This window comes from Palaemon carinicauda, chromosome 5, assembly GCF_036898095.1.
Source record: "Palaemon carinicauda isolate YSFRI2023 chromosome 5, ASM3689809v2, whole genome shotgun sequence".
Lineage (NCBI taxonomy): Eukaryota > Metazoa > Arthropoda > Malacostraca > Decapoda > Palaemonidae > Palaemon > Palaemon carinicauda.
In genome coordinates, this window is record NC_090729.1 from 166,473,861 (window position 1) to 166,492,409 (window position 18,549).

Here is an 18,549-nt window from a genome sequence, read left to right on the forward strand (position 1 = left end):
TGAAAAAAAAAAATAACTTAAAACCAAAATAAATGAAATTTTGAGTAAATACCTGCCAAAAATTAGGCCGAATATAATATTCTAAAAAAAGGTTTTGTTAATCACATATAAAAACTGCAAAAGACCTTTGAATCTATGGTACTGTACTTGTTTGACTGCCCAAATTGCCAATTAGCTTATACTGGCTCAATGAAAAAAAAATGCATTTTTTACTCGCTACCAAGATCACAAGGGAATTAGCAGCCCATTGGCAAAGCCTTGTCTAAACCTTTGCAGTTTCCAATCCAGCGTACGAGATCACTGTGACATGGATTATAAGTGTTCATTCACAATGGATAACTTTTCAATATTACTCAGAGGATAATATAAAAATAAAATAGGAATAGACTAGTCAATTTTCAAATATGAAAAACCACAACTTAACCAAGAATCTTCGTTTCCATTGAAAATTGCCTGAATATTCCCTTTCCCATCAAGTTATATTTACTTACACTATTAATGCACAGCTTGCTCAATATTGTTTTACTTTATTCTACCCTGGAACATGATTATGAACACAGATGTTTGAAAAATTGTTGTTCATTGGCGATGGAAATAAATATAAAAATGTTTGGTGTTATCGTAATTTTCTAGTTCCTTAACCAGTATAATAATAAACCTGATGCTACTAACTGAAATGTGAAATAAAATATATTATGGTCATGTTTGAATTTGTAAGAAACTAATCTAGTTTTAATGTTTCTATGAAAAAACGTAAAGCATATTTTATTTGTAAGAAACGTTGCCATTTCCCTTACATCACAACCAAAGACTATTATTATCTTTGACCACAACTATCGAAATTTTCCACTTCCTTAAATAATATAATAACAAGCCTGATAATACTAGTTGAAATGAAATGTGAAATAAAATACATCATGGTCATGCCTGAATTTGCTAGAAACTAATCTAGTTTTAATGTTTCTATGAAAAAACGTAAACCATATTTTAGTTGTAAGAAACGCTGCCCATTCCCTTACACCACAACAATGGCAGAAGCAACAGAAGCAATGCGGCAAACTGTCGCTTCAATGCTTAGGGGCATTGAACGGTAAGCTCTAAATTTCAATTTTAGTTCATTATGGAGTTTGGGGTTATAAATCCTACAAGTTGGTTTGGCCATAGAACAATTGGACGCCTCAGAAAGGGTCTCCCATGCTGTCATCCGGGTAGGGCTCCTCATCGTAGGGTATATCAGCCTAGCCGAATACCTCAATTTCTGGTATACTAATTTTTAATTTTAATAAATCATGGGACTCTGTCTCCTTACGTAACGAGGGAATTAGACCCCTTCTGACCCCTGAACTGAGATAACGTTTGAGTTTGTTTTTATTCCTTTAACATAAGTATCAGAATGGTTAATGGGTAAAGTTATACCACAGTTTTGATGAATTATCATATGTCGTTGTGTAAATGCATTATTTCTGATTGCCTGGCTGAGGGAGCCTTTGTATATCAGCGGCCAGATCCTCACATTCAATCAAAATGGACATCAACTTACTAAAATTTTCCCCCTAACCTAACTTACTAGCCGTGTCCTTACCTATTTACCTAATGGGTAGCTAACGCCCTCCTACGGCAGGGGTTCAACTAACTTAAAATTTTCCCCCTAACCTAACCTACTAGCCGTGTCCTTAACTATTTACCTAACGGGGAGCTAACGCCCTCCTATGGCAGGATAACCCCTGCTGTATTCTAAGTTAGCCGTAATCAAACATACAGTGGCCGCTATCATACATACACCCCAGGCTGAGTAAGCTCAACGTAATGCAGTGGGAAGTGCAGAGTAATACAAAGGTAGTAGTGGTACGTATGTTAATTGTTGGGTCACCGGCTTGCGTCTCACATAGAAAATCAGAATCCTTATACATGTTCGTTGCTACCCATATTTTATTGTATATATGAGTATGTTGCTTAATGAACTAACTCTTAATTTTTCATTTACTGTTCTTATTGCTCTTCTGTTCTGGCAAGCTGAATGGGCATGTATTTTGGTGGACAAATAGTGACCCAGCCACCTACATACTACCTCTAGTATGTACTCTATTGTAAAATGTTGGGACAGACTCATATCAGCTTATGGGGTGTATTTAGGATAGCAGCCACCTGTATGTATTATTATGTCTAACTTAGAATACAGCAGTGTAAGGGGGGGGGGTTGTAGGGGGCGTTAACAACCCCCCACAGTTAAGTAAGTAGGGAAGGACACGGCTTGTAGGTTAGGTTAGGGGGGAAAGTTTAAGTTAGTTGTCCATTTTTAATGAACGTGTGAGGAACTGGCCGCTGATATACAAAGGCTCCATCATATTTCCTCAACGTCAGGTTGGTTAAACGAGTTGGTGTATCCACACTGACAGGTATCAAGGTAGATGACAGTAGGAATAGGTTCAAAACACAGAAAAATGAAATGATAGTTAAGGCTCAAAGGCTAGCTAATCTTACATATTCAATCATAGAAAAAAGTTGCAATAAAATACTGATAGAGAAAACATACTGGAAAAGTGTAGCACTACCCTCTATATTATATGGAACAAATGTAATTAACTTAAACTGAAATAGAAAAGTTGCAGGGAATTGAGAATGGAGTTTATAGAAGGATATTAGGGGGTGCAAAGAATACAGCAATTGTAGCCTTGAGAGGGGATGTAGGAGCATCTGCTATGAAAATAAGGGTAATGGATGGAAAGCTGAGGTTCCTTAATAGCATTTATAAGAGAAGGACATACTAACAGCAATAGTCAATGATATGGAAGAAAAAGAGAGGAAGTGGTGGATGCATGTGAAGAAGTATGCAAGAGGACATAAAGAAGAGAACAAGAGAATGGGACACAAGCAAATGGAAGAGTGAAATGGAGTATAAGGAGAGTCTAATTCTGTATAAAAACTGGAAAAGTGAAGTCAAGGAGGAGGAAGTTTATGACAGCTCATTTTCGTCAATTTCATTATTCAGAGCAAGGACAAACATATTGGGCTTGAATATAAAAAACAGACTCCAAGATGGAAATATAAACTGTGTATTCTGTGGTGTAGAAAAAAAAAGCTAACCACTTCATGTTATATTGTCTACAATTTAGTGATATAAGAATAAAAGCAATTGAGCTCCAACAATCATACGAAGAATTCTTTTTTTTGTGAAGAAAATATTGAAAATAAAAATGTACTACAACAAATGTGGATGAGAAGAGAAAAACTAGTGAAAGTAAGGAACACACGAAACTAAAGGACAAAGAGGCGCCGTTGCAAAGGTGAAGCCTAAACGTGAATCTGATCTTATCTGATCTGTGGGTAGGAAGTTAGGTTATTAAATGTATTATTCCAATGAAACTATTCCAAACTGCATCTTCAGTTCCCCATGTGAATGGTCTCAATAAAGAATTGGAATTATGTATATTCAGTTTAAGCTACAGGTTGCTCCAGGTAAATTTTACCTTATTTGTTCCTAGAAGCAAGACGTGTTAGCATAATTTTTTGGGGAGGTAAATGTTTACCCAACTGCGGCACGAGTGAATAACAAAACCTCATATTCCTCCCTAACCTAACCCAGGAGTTCGTGTTCCTTGCCAACGATGACCATAGTACTGTAGAGTATTTGTTTTCCTCACCCAGTACTGTAATCGAATTGTTGATAGGCGGGCAAGATCTTTACACAAGCATAGTTATGTGTGCTGTAAGATATACAGTATAGTCTGTGAATGGGGCATACTGAATATATATGTTTTCTAGGTTAGCTGGAAAATACCTAGCTCAAATGGATAAAGTGTAAGCAAGCCAGCCACTGTCTGTGGTCAACAAATTATAACCTAAAAAGTGTGATGCATCGATGCCGATTTTCATTGAAATATTTTTCAAACTGCCCCTATGTTAATAGGTTCTACTTTAAGGTTCTGTTAATTTTGGTCACAATTGTTGACACATGTACTGCTGTTTCTTTTGAGTGATGTCTTACAAGTACTTTAATAATTTGCCATTTTATTTCAGCTATAATCCAGAAAACATACATACTCTTGAGCGATATGTTGAACTCCAAGCACGTGATAATGGATATGATCTTGAAGCAAATTTGGCTCTTCTCAAATTGTACCAGTTCAACCCCACAACTTATCAGCCCAATATTGCTTGTCTGATTCTTTTGAAAGCTTTGACTAACCTCCCACACACTGACTTTGTCCTTTGCAAGTGTCTCTTAGGCCAAGATCAGGTAAGGTTTTATTTGAGGTTATAATAGTTACAATTTGAGTACGCTATTTAAGTACTTCTAGTTTGCATATTTTATGAAAAAAATAATCATATAAGGAAAAATGCAGTACAGTTCTGTAGTTCATATTGTATTGAGTAAAATTTAGGTTGTTCCTACACTAATACAAACCTTCAGCCTTTAATAGGAGAAGATTTCAGTGAAGCTGGAAAACTTTTACTGTTGAAAGTATAACAAGGTGTCGGTAGTTATCAGCAGGCCGGTGGAGATTCTCTCCCCAACTGCTGGCTCACCTTGTAGCCACTTTATTTTCAGCCGTCAATGCATACTAACATTCTTAGTGCCTTAACTGAAATTTGGCTGAATTCATTTTCTTTGCTTTTTTTTTTTTAGTGTCTGTTAAGAGTATGAGCTATGGAGAAACCAAAAAGAGACATGTGTACCTGCCCCGGACTTACTGATCATAGTTAGGGGACGTTCATGAGCAGGTCATTGGTTGACCCTCATTTCTTGTGTCTATCCTGCAGGGGACATAATTGCTCACAATCCTCTCTGTGTGAGGAAGTCCTCTTAGTGGCAGGCATTCAGCAGGAGAAGGAAGAAGCATTCTAAGTGAGACTCCTCTCCTCCAGTGTCTTCCTCTAAATCTAAGAAGTTTGCCAGACCTCTTCCTCTTAGCCATAATACCCTACTCTTTGATCTTTCCTCGTTGGCCTCTGATGGTGGTGCGAGGAAGGGCAGCAGTCTTAATCAAACCTCCCCTAAAGAAACTGGTGGATTTCTCAGAATTCCTTGAATCTTTTCCAGATATTGACCCTGCTGATGATGCCCAGAGGAGGGTTATAGCTGTCTTTGGGTTTGGAAGGTACATCCCAAGAGAGTCGGATGTCGGCTCTTGCCAACTCACATAAGTGGGTGGCCTCTCTAATTGCTCCTGCAGGTGCCGCTCTTGTGTGTGAGGACCTTGTTTCCCTAACACAATCATTCTTGGAAGCTTTTCGTTCTTCAGGACGTAAGAAGGATTTCCTTCCCTCTCCCAAGTTACAAAGAACTTGCGGAGGAACCTGGTTCTTCACTGGATCATTCATTACGTCAGTGAAAAAATCTGAAATGATGTTTTCTAATGATGAACATGATCGTGATTCAGAGCTTTTTCGCAGAAAGTGAGAAGCTCCCATTGAGAGTGCCACTCACTCCTACCAGCGCACACAAGATATCACTTTTAGGGAACGTTCTTGTCTTTGGTCTTTCCCCTGTTTCTACGTGCCTTAGTAGGTTGCCATGCAGCCATTCTTCTCAAGTAAACTCTTTTGAGAGCTTTGCATTTTAAACCTTTGCATGCTATATCAAGCTGCATGATTCTGTCCACAATATTCCAGAGACAGGGGGTTTTTTGTTGCCAGGCTATAGTTTATTTGTTGTAGGTTTCAAAGACAGTTCATTATTAAGCTTATCAAGTCAATTGAATATTCATTTTGATTGGTTCAAGTAAAAAAAAGTCAGTAACTAGATCTTGTTTGGGTAAAAAAAAAATTTAATTCCCTTTTTCAAGAAAAAAAACTTTCTGCATGATATGAGCTTGTCTCCTTTGCTGGCATTGAGAGATGAGATGATTTGAAGAGTACTTGCCTCTGTAATACATACATACACTAATTGTCTAATATATCTCTTAATGAGGCTTAACTAGTCTAAACTATTTTTTCCTTAAAGAAGCAGTCCAATTTGGCTATTAAAGGGTTTTATGTCCATTTGTCAGTCTTTCTTTGAACATTTATGATTGGATTTACTGTATCCGTGTTTGGTGTTACTGTATGTCCATTAGTCACACTTTCTTCAAACATTTATGATTGGATTTGTCTGTGTATTTTATTATTGCTGATGTATCAATGTACTTTAGTATTGAAAACCTCCATTAGTCAGATTTTCTGTTTTTTAATTCTTTTGATATGTTGATGTAATATTACTTGTTTTTCAAGTTACAGATTCAAAAATTTTTCAAATCTTTCTATTGAAGATCTTGTTGGGAAAAATTTTTCTTTTGACATTATCATCAGCTAAATGCATCAGTGAACTAAAAGCTCTTTCTTGTAAGGTAGGTTTCGGAGAACATAAGAGGATCTTATCACTTTGTCTGCTTTCAGTGCTAAGAATAACTTTAAGACTAAATGCTTACGGCAATTTTTTTCAATTCCATCTATGGAAACAGAAATTACGAATCTATCTGAAAGAGATTTCTTTGTCAGGTGAGGGTGGTTAAGTATTATTTTACCAAACTTCAAACATTAAGGGAATGTTCCAAATTTGTTCTGTGGGGTTAGGTCTAAATGCTTATCTTTTCTGGTTAAAGATTGGTTGCTTATTTTAAAGTCATAGGAAAGTTTTAGTGCATAAGTAGTGCATCTGTATCGCTGAAGTTTTTTAGCAATCTTCCTTTGGAAAGAGTATTGGTGCTCAAGAGTGTATCAAGTCTATATTCACTTAATATTTTCTTAAAGAATCCTGATTATTGGTATTGAAGTGGCATAGTAGGTGCTGAGGATATGGGTTTAATGAAAGTTGCTTTGGAAAAGAGTATTGCTGCCCAAGCGTGTATCAAGTCTATACTGTATTCACTAAATAATATTTTCTTAAAGAATCCTGATTCGTATCAAAGTTATTGATATTGATGTGGCATAGTAGGTGCTGAGGATATGGGTTTAATGAAAGTCGCTTTGTAAAAATCTTGGTTGCGAAATTCTTTTACCAAAACACTCGACTAAGAGATAAGTCTGTTGTAGAAATAAGTATTTTTTGAGAACTTTAAATTTCGTATTTCGTCTTTAATGACCCCACCTCATTCAGCAATATTAATATCAGGGGAGGTTCATAGAAATAAATGGAATTTTTTTAATAAAATTTGTTAATTCTGTACTCACCGGATGTTCTATACATGCCCACCCTCCTCTCCACTGACTAATGAGGTCAAGAATAGGATATTGGTTGCAACTGAGACTGAATTAGGTTGCCAATAACCACTAGATGTCACCTTGGAGGGAAGAAAAAGTTTTTTTTTTTTTTTTTTTTTTGATATCAATATTGGATCAGTTTTGAAGGATAAATCAATAAAAGCACCTGAGAAGTATATAAATCAAATTTATTAAAATTCCATTTTTTTCTAATAAAAGATTAAAAATTTTTGAACCATGATTCAGTTTCTGATTTTTATTTGAAAATTTATCCTTTACAGAAGTATGTTATGTATTTTGATATGATATAAAAATGACTTCAATGAAATTACTGTATGTTTCTTTCAGATGGAAGATGCAAACATTAAGAAGATCATGTACCTTCATGACCTTTTGGAGATGTGTCAATTCCAAACATTTTGGAAAGAGAAGTCACAGTATAATAAACTGGTAAGTATGCAGTGAATATAAATGCACATAGGTTAATAATTAGATGGGAACGTGCAGAGAATGCATTGGAGAATTTAGAAACCGAAGCTTATGGTAATATATAATTGTTCCGTAACCGAAATACAAACCACGCTATTTACATTGGGTTTACTTTCGGCGTAGCTGAAATTGACGAGCCAATAGAATTTTATCGAGGGTTAACTACCCCCGCGCTAGTTAGCAGCGGGTAGGGGAAGGGGTAGCTTGCTACCCCCCCCCCCCACACACACCGGTGAGTTGTCTCACCTCAATTTTGGCTCGGACGATGTGCAGATGTGTCTGTCTTTCGTCCTCGCTTTTGACAGCCTTAATCTGTTTTTTGCTTTTCCTCAGACTTGTTTGTTTGGAAGTTGGCCTCTCCCTTCATCGCTATTATGCGCAAATGCCCTAGACTCCCCGGCCGCCCCTGTGGTACCTTCATGTCGGTGGTCAAAGCGGATCCTCACACCCTTTGCCCGCAGTGTCGAGGTCAACAGTGTGATAAGGACTTAACGTGTAGTGAGTGCAGGGAGTGGTCTACCTCCCAGTGGGAGAGGTTTGCCCGGCGAAGTAAGGAGAAGTCCAAGAGAGACCTTTCTCCTTCAAAGGCTGAAAGAGGAAGGCTCCAGGGACTCTTCTTCCGCCGCCCTAACCTCCTCCGAAGTTCCCGCTCGGCCGGCCTCTCATGAGAGACCGCCGAGTGGTAGCGTAGACCCTTGTTCTGTTTCCCGATCTCGGGTTGCGGGAGAGGGCGTCGCCTCCCATAGCGGGGGCGGCTCCCCCTCCTCCTCTAGGGGAGGATTTTGATTCTCATTATGATGACCCTAATGCTGTGTCTAATGATGATCTCTTTCAGCTTTGGGCTTCCTTGGGGCTTAAGGGCTTGCCCTCCAAGGAAGCCCTGTTTGACCTTATCCAGTTGGGGGCCGCTGTCAAACAATCGCCGGTGATAGCAGAGGTAGACCCTCTGTCTATTGTCGACGTGGTTGTGGCAGAGGCTTCCGACGGGTCTGGTCAAACCTCTGCTGTGGCTGCTGTTGCGGACGTTGCTGAAGGCCCTCCTCCCCCTTTCGAACATCCTTCGAAAGGGAAGTTGGGTTCCACGGTCTCTCCTGCGGGTACGCCTCCTCCTCAGGGGAGCGCCCTGACAGAGACTCCTCTTCAGAGGACCGACGATCCTGATGACCCTCCTCGTGGCCACCTTCGCCGTAAGGCTCGTCGTCGTCTTCGCCGCAGGGGCCTCCCGTCTCCCTATAAGGGAGTCAAGAGGCGCCTCTTCGAGTCGTCTCCGCCTTCCTCCGCAGAGGATTCTCCTCGTTGGGAGCAGACCGTAGCAGCCACGTCCTTGGACCTCTCCGGTGATCGCTCGCGATCTCCTACGCCTACCAGACCTTCCACTTCCGGCGCAGATGCGCAGCAGGCGCCTTCTAACCTCGTCATCCGACGGGCACCGGTCCCTAAGGGGCAAAGGGATGTCTCCCACAGTGTGGGTGCTTCCCTTGAGCGTCAGGGTTCCCCTGTGCGTTCGCACGCAGTAGCGCGTAAGCGCTCTCCAGAGTTGCAGCCACCAGACTCGCCGCGCCAGCGCTCACCTGCTCGTCAACGTTCGCCTGCTCGCCAGCGCTCTCCTGATCGTCAGCGTTCTCCTGATCGTCAGCTCTCTCCTGCTCGCCAGCGCTCTCTTGTTAGCAGCCAGCATCCTTCCGTTCCTGCTGCGCGCCATTGGTCTCCTGAGCGCTCACGATCTCCTGCTCGTCAGCGCACACCTGGGCACCCTGTTCCTGATGCGCGCCAACGCTCGCCCGCGCGCCCTAGATCTTTGGATCTGGACGTGGGCAAGGACCTGACTCCTCCTTGCCCACGCGCTCCTGTTCATCCATCTTCGCCTACGCAGCAGCGCGCACTTCAAGAGTTCCTGCGCGCCCGCGCGCCTTCATATCCTGAGCCCATCCGCGAGCGTTCGCCCTTGCGCGTCGCCGCGCCTCCTGATCCTGCGCCCCAGCAGTCTACGCGCCATCGTTCGCCAACGCGCCATCACTCGCCAGCGTTCGCCAACGTGCCATCGCTCGCCCACGCGCCGTCGACCTCCTGCGCTTTACCATTCACCTGACCAACAGCGATCTCCGCTACCCTCACGCGCTAATTCACCTGCGCGCCCCCTCGCCCGCGAGCGGTTATCCCCATGCGACTGCGCACCGCTGCTCCACCAGCCCCCCGCGTTCGATTCCTTGAATGCTCTTCCGCGCGAGCGCTAGTACGACCCCCCGCGCGAACCTCGTTCTCGCCGGGTTTCGCAGCTCGTGCCTGCGGCAGGGACGTGTGCTTCTAGATTGCCGTCGGGATTGCCACCGCGTAAGCGCAGGTCTCTCACTTAGGACCAGGAAGAGTCGTCGGAGAGGTCTCAGCAACATTCTTCCCTTTCTTCTTTACAGGTAGGCCCCGTTGCGTCCACTCTGAAGGATCAAGCGATCCCCTTTCCTCCAGCGGGGATTACGGACACTGCGTCCGTATCCCGTCAGTCTTGGTTTGGTCCCCTGATGCGAGCGGTGGTGCAGGCTATAAAGCCGGCCCTCGCCGATCTAGGACTCAAGCCAAGGACAGACTCGCCCCCGCTGAAGAGAAGGAGAGGAGTGGACTTCGTGGTGACTTCTCCCAGGGAGAAGTTGGCTCCTAAGAGGTCCGTCAGAAAGGCTCCATCCCCTTCGCAGTCGGTTTCTCCTTCTCCTGTGGATGAGGCCTTTCCGTCCTCAGGAGAGTTCAGCAGGGCGGGGACCTCTCCCACGGCACCAAGGGGAGAGACCCCACTTCGAGGAAGAGAAACGACTCGTGTGGAAGGTACCTTCCAGACCTCGTTGTTGGAGTCCTGTATCCCGCCCAGGAGGGAACCCAAGGACTCAAAGACAATTCCAAAGTCGTCTTCGCAGATTCGTCCGGAGCCAACCGAACCCCGGGAGAACGTCCATGTGTCTCCCCAGGAAGAGCCCCTGGGGACGGGAGACTTAGCTGCCAGTCCGCAGAGAGGAGAGCAGCACGAGTATGAGCATGCCTTCTGGCAGGTCTTGAATCTGATGAGGCAGCTCAACAGATTCAAGGACCCAGAGATCGCCCCTCGCGAAGGCAAGGACACGGTCCTAGACCGAGTCTATGGTACCCAGAAACCCCCGAGGGCCAGCGCGACTTTGCCCTGGTCCCAGGGGGTGAAGAGTGCCAGAGACAAGGTCGAAGCTCAGCTCTCGGACCTCGCCTCCTCCAGCCGTTCCTCTGCCGGGAGCAAACTCCTCCCACCTCCTCGTTTACAGCAGAGGAGGTATTTTGAGATCATGGGGGAGTCCAGTCTAGCTCTTCCCCTCCACCACTTGGTGGAAGAGCTTACATGGGGAACTCCGCTTGAGAAGCTCTCCGCCCGGCAGGTGACATTCTTGGCGTCGGAGATCCTGAGCCAGGAGAAGGTCGCGAAGTGTGCCATGCAGGCCACTTCGTGGCTGGACGTCTGGCTGGGTTCTCTGGGTATCCTATTGCGCTCCGAAGACTTGTCTAAGGAGAGCAATAGGAAGGCCTTGGAGACCTTCCTCTCGGGCACTCGCTCCATCGAGTTCCTGGCCCACCAGGTTACCAACCTGTGGGCCAACTCGATCTTGAAGCGTTGTGATGCGGTGACCGAGAAGTTCCACCCGAAGGTCCCCGCTGTGGATGTCTGCAGGCTCAGACACTCCTCCATCCTTGGGGGTAGCTTTTTTGAGCCCAAGGACGTGGAACGCACAGCTGAGAGGTGGAGGAAGTCGTACCAAGATTCGCTCCTCCAAAGGGCCCTCTCATCTAGGCCCTACAAGGCTCCAGCTCCACAACAACATCAACAGCAGTCTCGCAGGACACCGAAGCAGGCTCCGGCAGCTAAGACGAAGGTGTCTAAGCCTCAGTCCTTTTCTTCAAGGACAAGAGGGGCGGTAAGTCCTCCAGGGGAGGCAAAACTCCTAGATGGAGCGGCCGTGGCCGTAAACGCTAGGAGTGGCAGTCCCCCCGCGTGTCCACCTGTGGGGGGACGCCTACAAAGTTGCGTGCACAGGTGGCAGCAACATGGGGCCGATTCTTGGACGGTCTCCGTGATCGGCCAAGGTTATCGCGTCCCATTCCCAACATCTCGACCTCCCCTGACAGCGAATCCAGTGTCGTTGAGCTCCTATGCCATGGGATCGGCAAAGGGCTAGACCTTCGGGCAGAAGTCGAGACCATGCTCAAGAAGGATGCTCTCCTGGAGGTCGTCGACGGCTCCCCAGGCTTCTTCAGTCGACTCTTTCTTGTAAAGAAGGCATCTGGAGACCCTTCATCAACCTCTCGGCTCTGAACAAGTTTGTCAAGCAAACTTCGTTCAGCATGGAGACAGCGGACACGGTACCTACACAACCTGCTAGAGATGAAGGCCGTGTATCTGGCTCTTAAACAGTTCCAACGGACCCTGGCGGGCCACTCCGTGGTGGTGATGAGCGACAACACCACGGTAGTGGCTTATATCAACAAGCAGGGAGGTACTTATTCACAACAGCTATCCCATCTTGTAGTAGAGATTCTGAGGTGGTCCGAAGTCTACTCGATAACACTATCAGCTCGCTTCATTCCTGGCAAGAGGAATGTGCTCACCGACAGTCTGAGCAGGGCTCCGCAGATAGTGAGTACCGAGTGGTCTTTGGATCCTCAGATAGCCAACAAAGTCCTGACTTTGTGGGGTTCCCCGACGGTGGACCTGTTCGCGACAGCCTTGAATTTCAAGCTGCCTCTGTACTGCTCCCCAGTCCCAGACCCCAAGGCTCTCTGGCAAGATGCTTTCCAACAGCGGTGGAACAACATCGACGTGTACGCCTTCCCACCGTTCTGTCTGATGCGAAGGGTGCTCAACAGGACCAGACTATCGGTCAACCTGTCTATGACCCTGATAGCTCCGCTATGGCATCACGCGGAATGGTTCCTGGACCTTCTGCAGCTCCTGACGGAACTTCCGAGAGAACTTCCCCCACGACACGAGCTACTCAGACAGCCACATTGCAACATCTTCCACAAAGCCGTAGCCTCGCTTCGGCTTCACGCCTGGAGACTATCCAGTGTCTCCTCACGGAGAGAGGCTTTTCGCAACAGGTTGCGGAGAGAATGTCTCGTCACCTGCGAAAGTCCTCCGCAGGAGTCTACCAGGCGAAGTGGAGAGTCTTCTGTGGTTGGTGTTGTGGGAGGGGTATCTCTCCACTTGATGCCACTATTCCAGCAATAGCCGAGTTCCTCGTGTATTTGCGGGAGGAAATGCGCCTTTCAGTCTCGGCGGTGAAAGGCTATCGCTCAGCCTTAAGTCTGGCCTTTAGGCTGAAAGGAGAGGACATTTCTTCCTCGCTAGAACTCTCTTTACTCATATGTAGCTATGAGGTTACCTGCCCTCAGTCGGAAGTGAGACCTCCTCCATGGAACGTGGTTCGGGTTCTCAGGGCTCTGAAGAGACCTCCATTCGAACCATAATGCTTCTGATCGCCACCTGACTTGGAAGACGGCTATCCTACTCGCGTTGGCCTCTGCCAAACGAGTTAGTGAACTTCATGGTCTCTCATACAACATCGCCCATTCAAGGGGATGGGGGGAGGTAACGTTCAGGTTCGTCCCTGAGTTTGTTGCCAAGACTCAGAACCCTGGAGTGCCGGACCCACGGTTCGACTCTTTCAGGGTCACGAGTCTCCGTTCTGTAACAAGTGACCCAGACCATCTGCTACTATGCCCAGTGAGGAGTCTGAGGCGTTACTTGAAGAGGACAGCTGCAGTTCGTCCCCGTGTGCAAGCGCTGTTTGTTAGCACAGGTAGGACGAAGAGGAGGGTTACCAAGAACACCATCTCGGCTTTGGATTCGAAGGGTCATCCACCACGCCTTGAATCCTGACCCTCCTCCGTCACGTCGCCCTAGAGCTCACGACGTCAGGGGCATTGCTACGTCCCTGGCCTTCAAGAGAAACTTCTCTGTGACGCAGGTACCACAAGCTGGGGTCTGGAAGCGTCAGACGACCTTCACAGCCCACTACCTGCAGGACGTGACCCACAGGAGCCTCGATACTTTTTCTATCGGGCCTGTGGTGGCTGCACAACAGCACAACAGCTGGTCTAACCTCAGGCTCCTTTATGGACAAGTAGCAGAAGGTTGAGGGCGTTGTTACCCGGTTTTAGTCTGCGTGAATGGAAGAGTATGTCTGGCCCTTACTTCTTTCTTCATCCTCCCCTTTCTTGGGGAAAGCAGCATCCCGGTCTCCGCATAGCTGACCTCAACCTTTGCAGGTAAACCATGCTTCCTTGTGTTCCTAGTATTAAGTTAATACTGTCGCATCCCCCATACCCTGACGAGGTGGTATTGTGAACGTCCTAGCCTAGAATTCCATCTAAAGGACTCCAGGTCAACTTCCTAGGACGAGTCACACTATATTCCTCCACACACATCTTATGTAGGCCACACGTCCCTTGCAGAGCAAGGAACTTGTGAGGTGCAGGGACTCCTTTTCTTGAGTGCTTCTCACTCGGATTCTGAGTCCCCGGGTAAAGCCAAAGCCAGTAAGGCTGGGGACTTTCCACCCTTCCTAAGGGGTAAGTCACCCAATGTAAATAGCGTGGTTTGTATTTCGGTTACGGAACAAATGACAAATTCGGAGATAATTTGTATTTTTCCTAACCATACAAACCTTAGCTATTTACACATATTTGCCCGCCAGCCCTGTCCCCCAAGACAAGTCCTACCTTTAAGTGAAGTGAGACAACTCACCGGTGTGTGGGGGGGAGGGGTAGCAAGCTACCCCTTCCCTTACCCCCTGCTAACTAGCGCGGGGGTAGTTAACCCTCGTTAAAATTCTATCGGCTCGTCAAGTTCAGCTATGTCAAAAGTAAACCCAATGTAAATAGCTAAGGTTTGTATGGTTAGGAAAAATACAAATTATCTCCGAATTTGTCATTTTTTTGCAAAGTCATAGATTTATTTAATAATTATTTAAAAGTACTGTATTGAAGTAGAGTACAGTATTTGAATTGCAACTACTGTACTCAAGTTTGTATAAGCTAGGAAAAAATTTAATTTACTTAAAAAAAAATTTATTCTTATTTCATAATCTACACAAGGAATGTTACATTCTTTTAAACAAGTTAAGGATTTGTTTAGTTTCACGTATGTGAGGAAGGTAAGGTGAAAGAAAAAAGAAAATGAATATCTTTATGGTGTTCGTGCAATGGAATTGTTGGAACTTCAGAAGTTCAGACTGTGCAAACATCACTATTTTGTTTAAACAGGCTCACTTGAATCATTTTTTGCTTGTTTTATTTGATTTCATTGTTATTTTTCTTAAATAGTTTATCCTTACGTACAATCAGTGTATTTGTTTTGTATTTGGCTTTTCCCCAATTGGAGACTTAGAGTAGGTGCTAGTGCCATCAATGCACCTCAAATGGTGTACTTTAGACATCACTAAAGTGTCCCTTCATCACTTATCTATACTGACATTTTAGCCTTTCACCCTTGTACCCTGTCTATTTTTTTTTTTTTTTTTATCTATCCAGCCTCATTTACTTCATAGTACAATTGCCTAGTATTCCTAAAGTTCCACCCCACCACTGAATGGCCTTTCCAGCCCTGGCACTCTAAATTCCTTACATCCATCCTATTGAAGACTAGACTTATAGCATCCTGCTTTTCAAACTACAGTTGCAGCTTAGGTAGTACAGTGATAATAGTAAGAATATAGAATTAATTTTACATCTTAAGAACTTGTGATCTTTTAATATTTTTAGTCCTTCATTGTAGTATCACCCCATCCTAAAAACTCGAAACACAATTGCTGTTGATGTTGACTAATCTTGTTGGAGGGTTAAGATCTCTCTCTCACTAAAATAATATTTCATTAGTAACGAGTTTTCCTACGTAGAATTTGGTCTGCCTTTACATTATTGATCCAAGGATGGAATGTAGTTTGATATTTTATATTTTTCTTCCTTTAACCATCGCTAAGGTTTCACCCACAGATTCTTAAATTCTACCATAGAAGGCCAACTTGGGTGCCAAGCAGATACTTAGTTTTCTTTTTTTTTTCTTTACCTATCATTGCTTCCTCTTGTCACTCCCTCTATGTTACATGTAGAATTTTAGTAATGATATCTGCTTCTTGTGTTTGTTAACAGAAAAAGTTTGTTAATGGGTAATTGATGTCACGGGGCGTGGGTTAATTACATAATAATACACGATAGGAGGCGTTGAATTAGACAATTGTTACATCGTAAGAGGATTTATTGTCTAAGTAATTTTTCACCATAAAAATTAGCATAGATCTTCTTCAGAGCGAGTGAAATAGAACTTTAAATCTTGAGATTACATAACAGAAGAATTATAAGTTTCTTGCTGGCTCTTAAATGATTTTCATCAGTCAAATACAATGGAATTAACTTTTAACTAATAAAATAATTACACACAGGGAGAGGGGACACTCAGGGAGACATTTATATGACTTTTATGTAATATTACAAAAAGAAATCGTTGGATGTCTTAGGGCGTATGGACGTCCGCCATGGTTGAGGTAGGCTTACCATGGCAGGTGGGCCTAGTGAGGGTTGCCCACTCACGAGGAGGACTTGAACTTAACTACCTTCGACTCACATAATCGGGGCGTTCTTATATTCCCTACATTGCTGGGGGGTTTGAGGGCTTGTCTCGCCTAAGGGTAGCAATGGCGGGTGATGTAACCACACCATACTGGTTCTCACTCTGCGTCCCCTCTACCCGGTGTACCTGTTGACACGTGTGCTTAGGTCATCAAAAACCAAGCAATAGGGAAAGTGGCTTGAACTGCTTCCCACTAAACCCATGGATCAGGCAGACAAGGTGATATAGCTCGGCAATATCCGCCCAACTCCCTACGCGTTTGCTTCACTGTTAAGCCTTTGTTTAAAACAACATATTTGTCCGTGAGATTGAGCAGATTTTCCAGTACACTGTCAGCAAATTTACCCTCAATAACTGCAAATTTGACATTGATACAGAGTTAAAAGCCTCTATTATTGCAATAAGTTCTCATCTCATTGATATCTTCAACATAGTGTAAGTTGCAGGAATTACTCATTTAGTCTGTTAGCTATAATTTTAAATTATTAACCTAGTTGCCTTTTAAGGAAATCTCTGGAGTGCTTTAGTAGTAAATTGTGCCCGGGTTAATTTATCATGGCTTTCTTTGCAGATTAGTGGAATTAAAGACTTCAGTGATAGCATCCGGAAATATGTTTGCCATGTTACATCCATTACCTATCAAAACATTGAAAAGCCAGTTCTTCAGCAGCTTCTTGGCGGCATAGATGGTAAGAGAAATACTGCTGTGTCTTTTAAAATAATATATTTAGTAGATACATACAGTAGAGGAATAGAATACTGTACTACATATATCCTTGACATAAAATTTTTATTTACATCAAAGAAAAGAATGCAGTAAATGAAAAAGCATAAGTCCTAGAGAAAAAAATTAGGAAAAGATCATGAATACAGTAGTCATATATCACATAACAAAACTGATAGGAGTTAACCGCCTCACTACAAGGCATCGGATCATCCTCAGTAGCTGCTTACAAGATTTACCACCATAGGATATACTTCACAGTATCATATAGTATTTCCTTAAGTATTTGTTTTACTCCTGATTACAGATTAATTTTTTAAGGCACTTTCATGTATGTTTCCATAGAAGAAATCTTTCCATTCGTTGTGAAGTAATTATATGAAAAACATTTCAGAAATTTATTTCATGTTATTGTATTTTTAAAATTTTTAAATGAATAAAGATATGGAGAGTACTAAGTATGATCTTTGATGCTATATTATATGCCAAAACTAACAGTCGGCTGATTGAAGAAAATGCCATAGATTCTTAGGCCTTGATTCCTTGCAAGAAACTGATTTCTGCTATACGTACAGGTTCAGTGCATATGCTAATAACCATATCCCGAGTTTAATCTTTTTATATAATTAATCTTGTCAATTATCTGATGGATTTCAGTGTTTCTTAAAGAGGTTATAGTTTAGAAGATCCTTCTTAAGTTTATTTGGGTTTATCTCGCCTGTGAAACACATGTCTATAATGCCTTTCATAATCAGACATAACTTGCTAAGAGGTTTAATATTTTGTAGAGTTGCTCTAGCTCAACTCTTCAGTATAAAATTTCACATTTTTTGTTGTATCAACAGAGGCATCTCTACAAGGCTGGATGACTAAGTATGGATGGAAGGAAACTGAAGAGGGACTAGTTGCTATTGCAAGTCAAGAGGATACAGTGAAGACAAAGAACATCACAGAGAAGATTGATTTTGATAGTGTAGCCGGTATCATGGCTGCTTGCCGTTAATGGTAATGCAATGTAATTTACTATACTTTTGCATAGATTTTTTGTGTTATAAGTTGTGTTTTTTTAACCTCTTCATAATACTTATAGTGTCCTGAAGGTGAATTTAAAAAATAAATTTTCTTCCTTATGTATGTGAAATCTTGACTACTATTGCCAAATAAGAGAACATAAATGATTTTATTAAAATCCTTGTTAATTTTCATGATCCAGATCATGGTTGTTATAGTTTGTTCCCACACGAGTACAAACCATCGTCTTTTCATTGGAGTATGACTTTTGCGTAGCATAATTGGTCATTTAAACTTTCAACAAAGTAGTAGTAATATTACCTAGCGGGTGGTAGGTAAGCCCTGCACACCTGACAGATAGAGTAACCTTTACTTTGAGTTTGGCTGCTGTTTCTTTTCAAATTTTCTTGTAGTCATATTTGAGGGATATTAATGGGAAAAGCCAAGGATATGCTGCATTTCCTGATAACTGTACAGTAGATGTGTGACTGTTTTCTGTGGTGCCTGTCTT

At 43.3% G+C, this 18,549-nt stretch overlaps 1 protein-coding gene across 1 annotated transcript; it reads left to right on the forward strand.

The window, feature by feature from the left end:
- The first annotated feature begins 931 nt into the window (after positions 1–931).
- eIF3k (eukaryotic translation initiation factor 3 subunit k) lies at positions 932–18,082 on the forward strand. The gene is made up of 5 exons (XM_068374290.1): positions 932–1,090; positions 4,018–4,237; positions 7,528–7,629; positions 16,875–16,992; positions 17,873–18,082. The coding sequence occupies exons 1-5, from the start codon at positions 966–968 to the stop codon at positions 18,028–18,030; spliced, it is 723 nt and encodes a 240-aa protein (XP_068230391.1). The 5' UTR covers positions 932–965; the 3' UTR covers positions 18,031–18,082.
- The last annotated feature ends 467 nt before the right edge of the window (positions 18,083–18,549 follow it).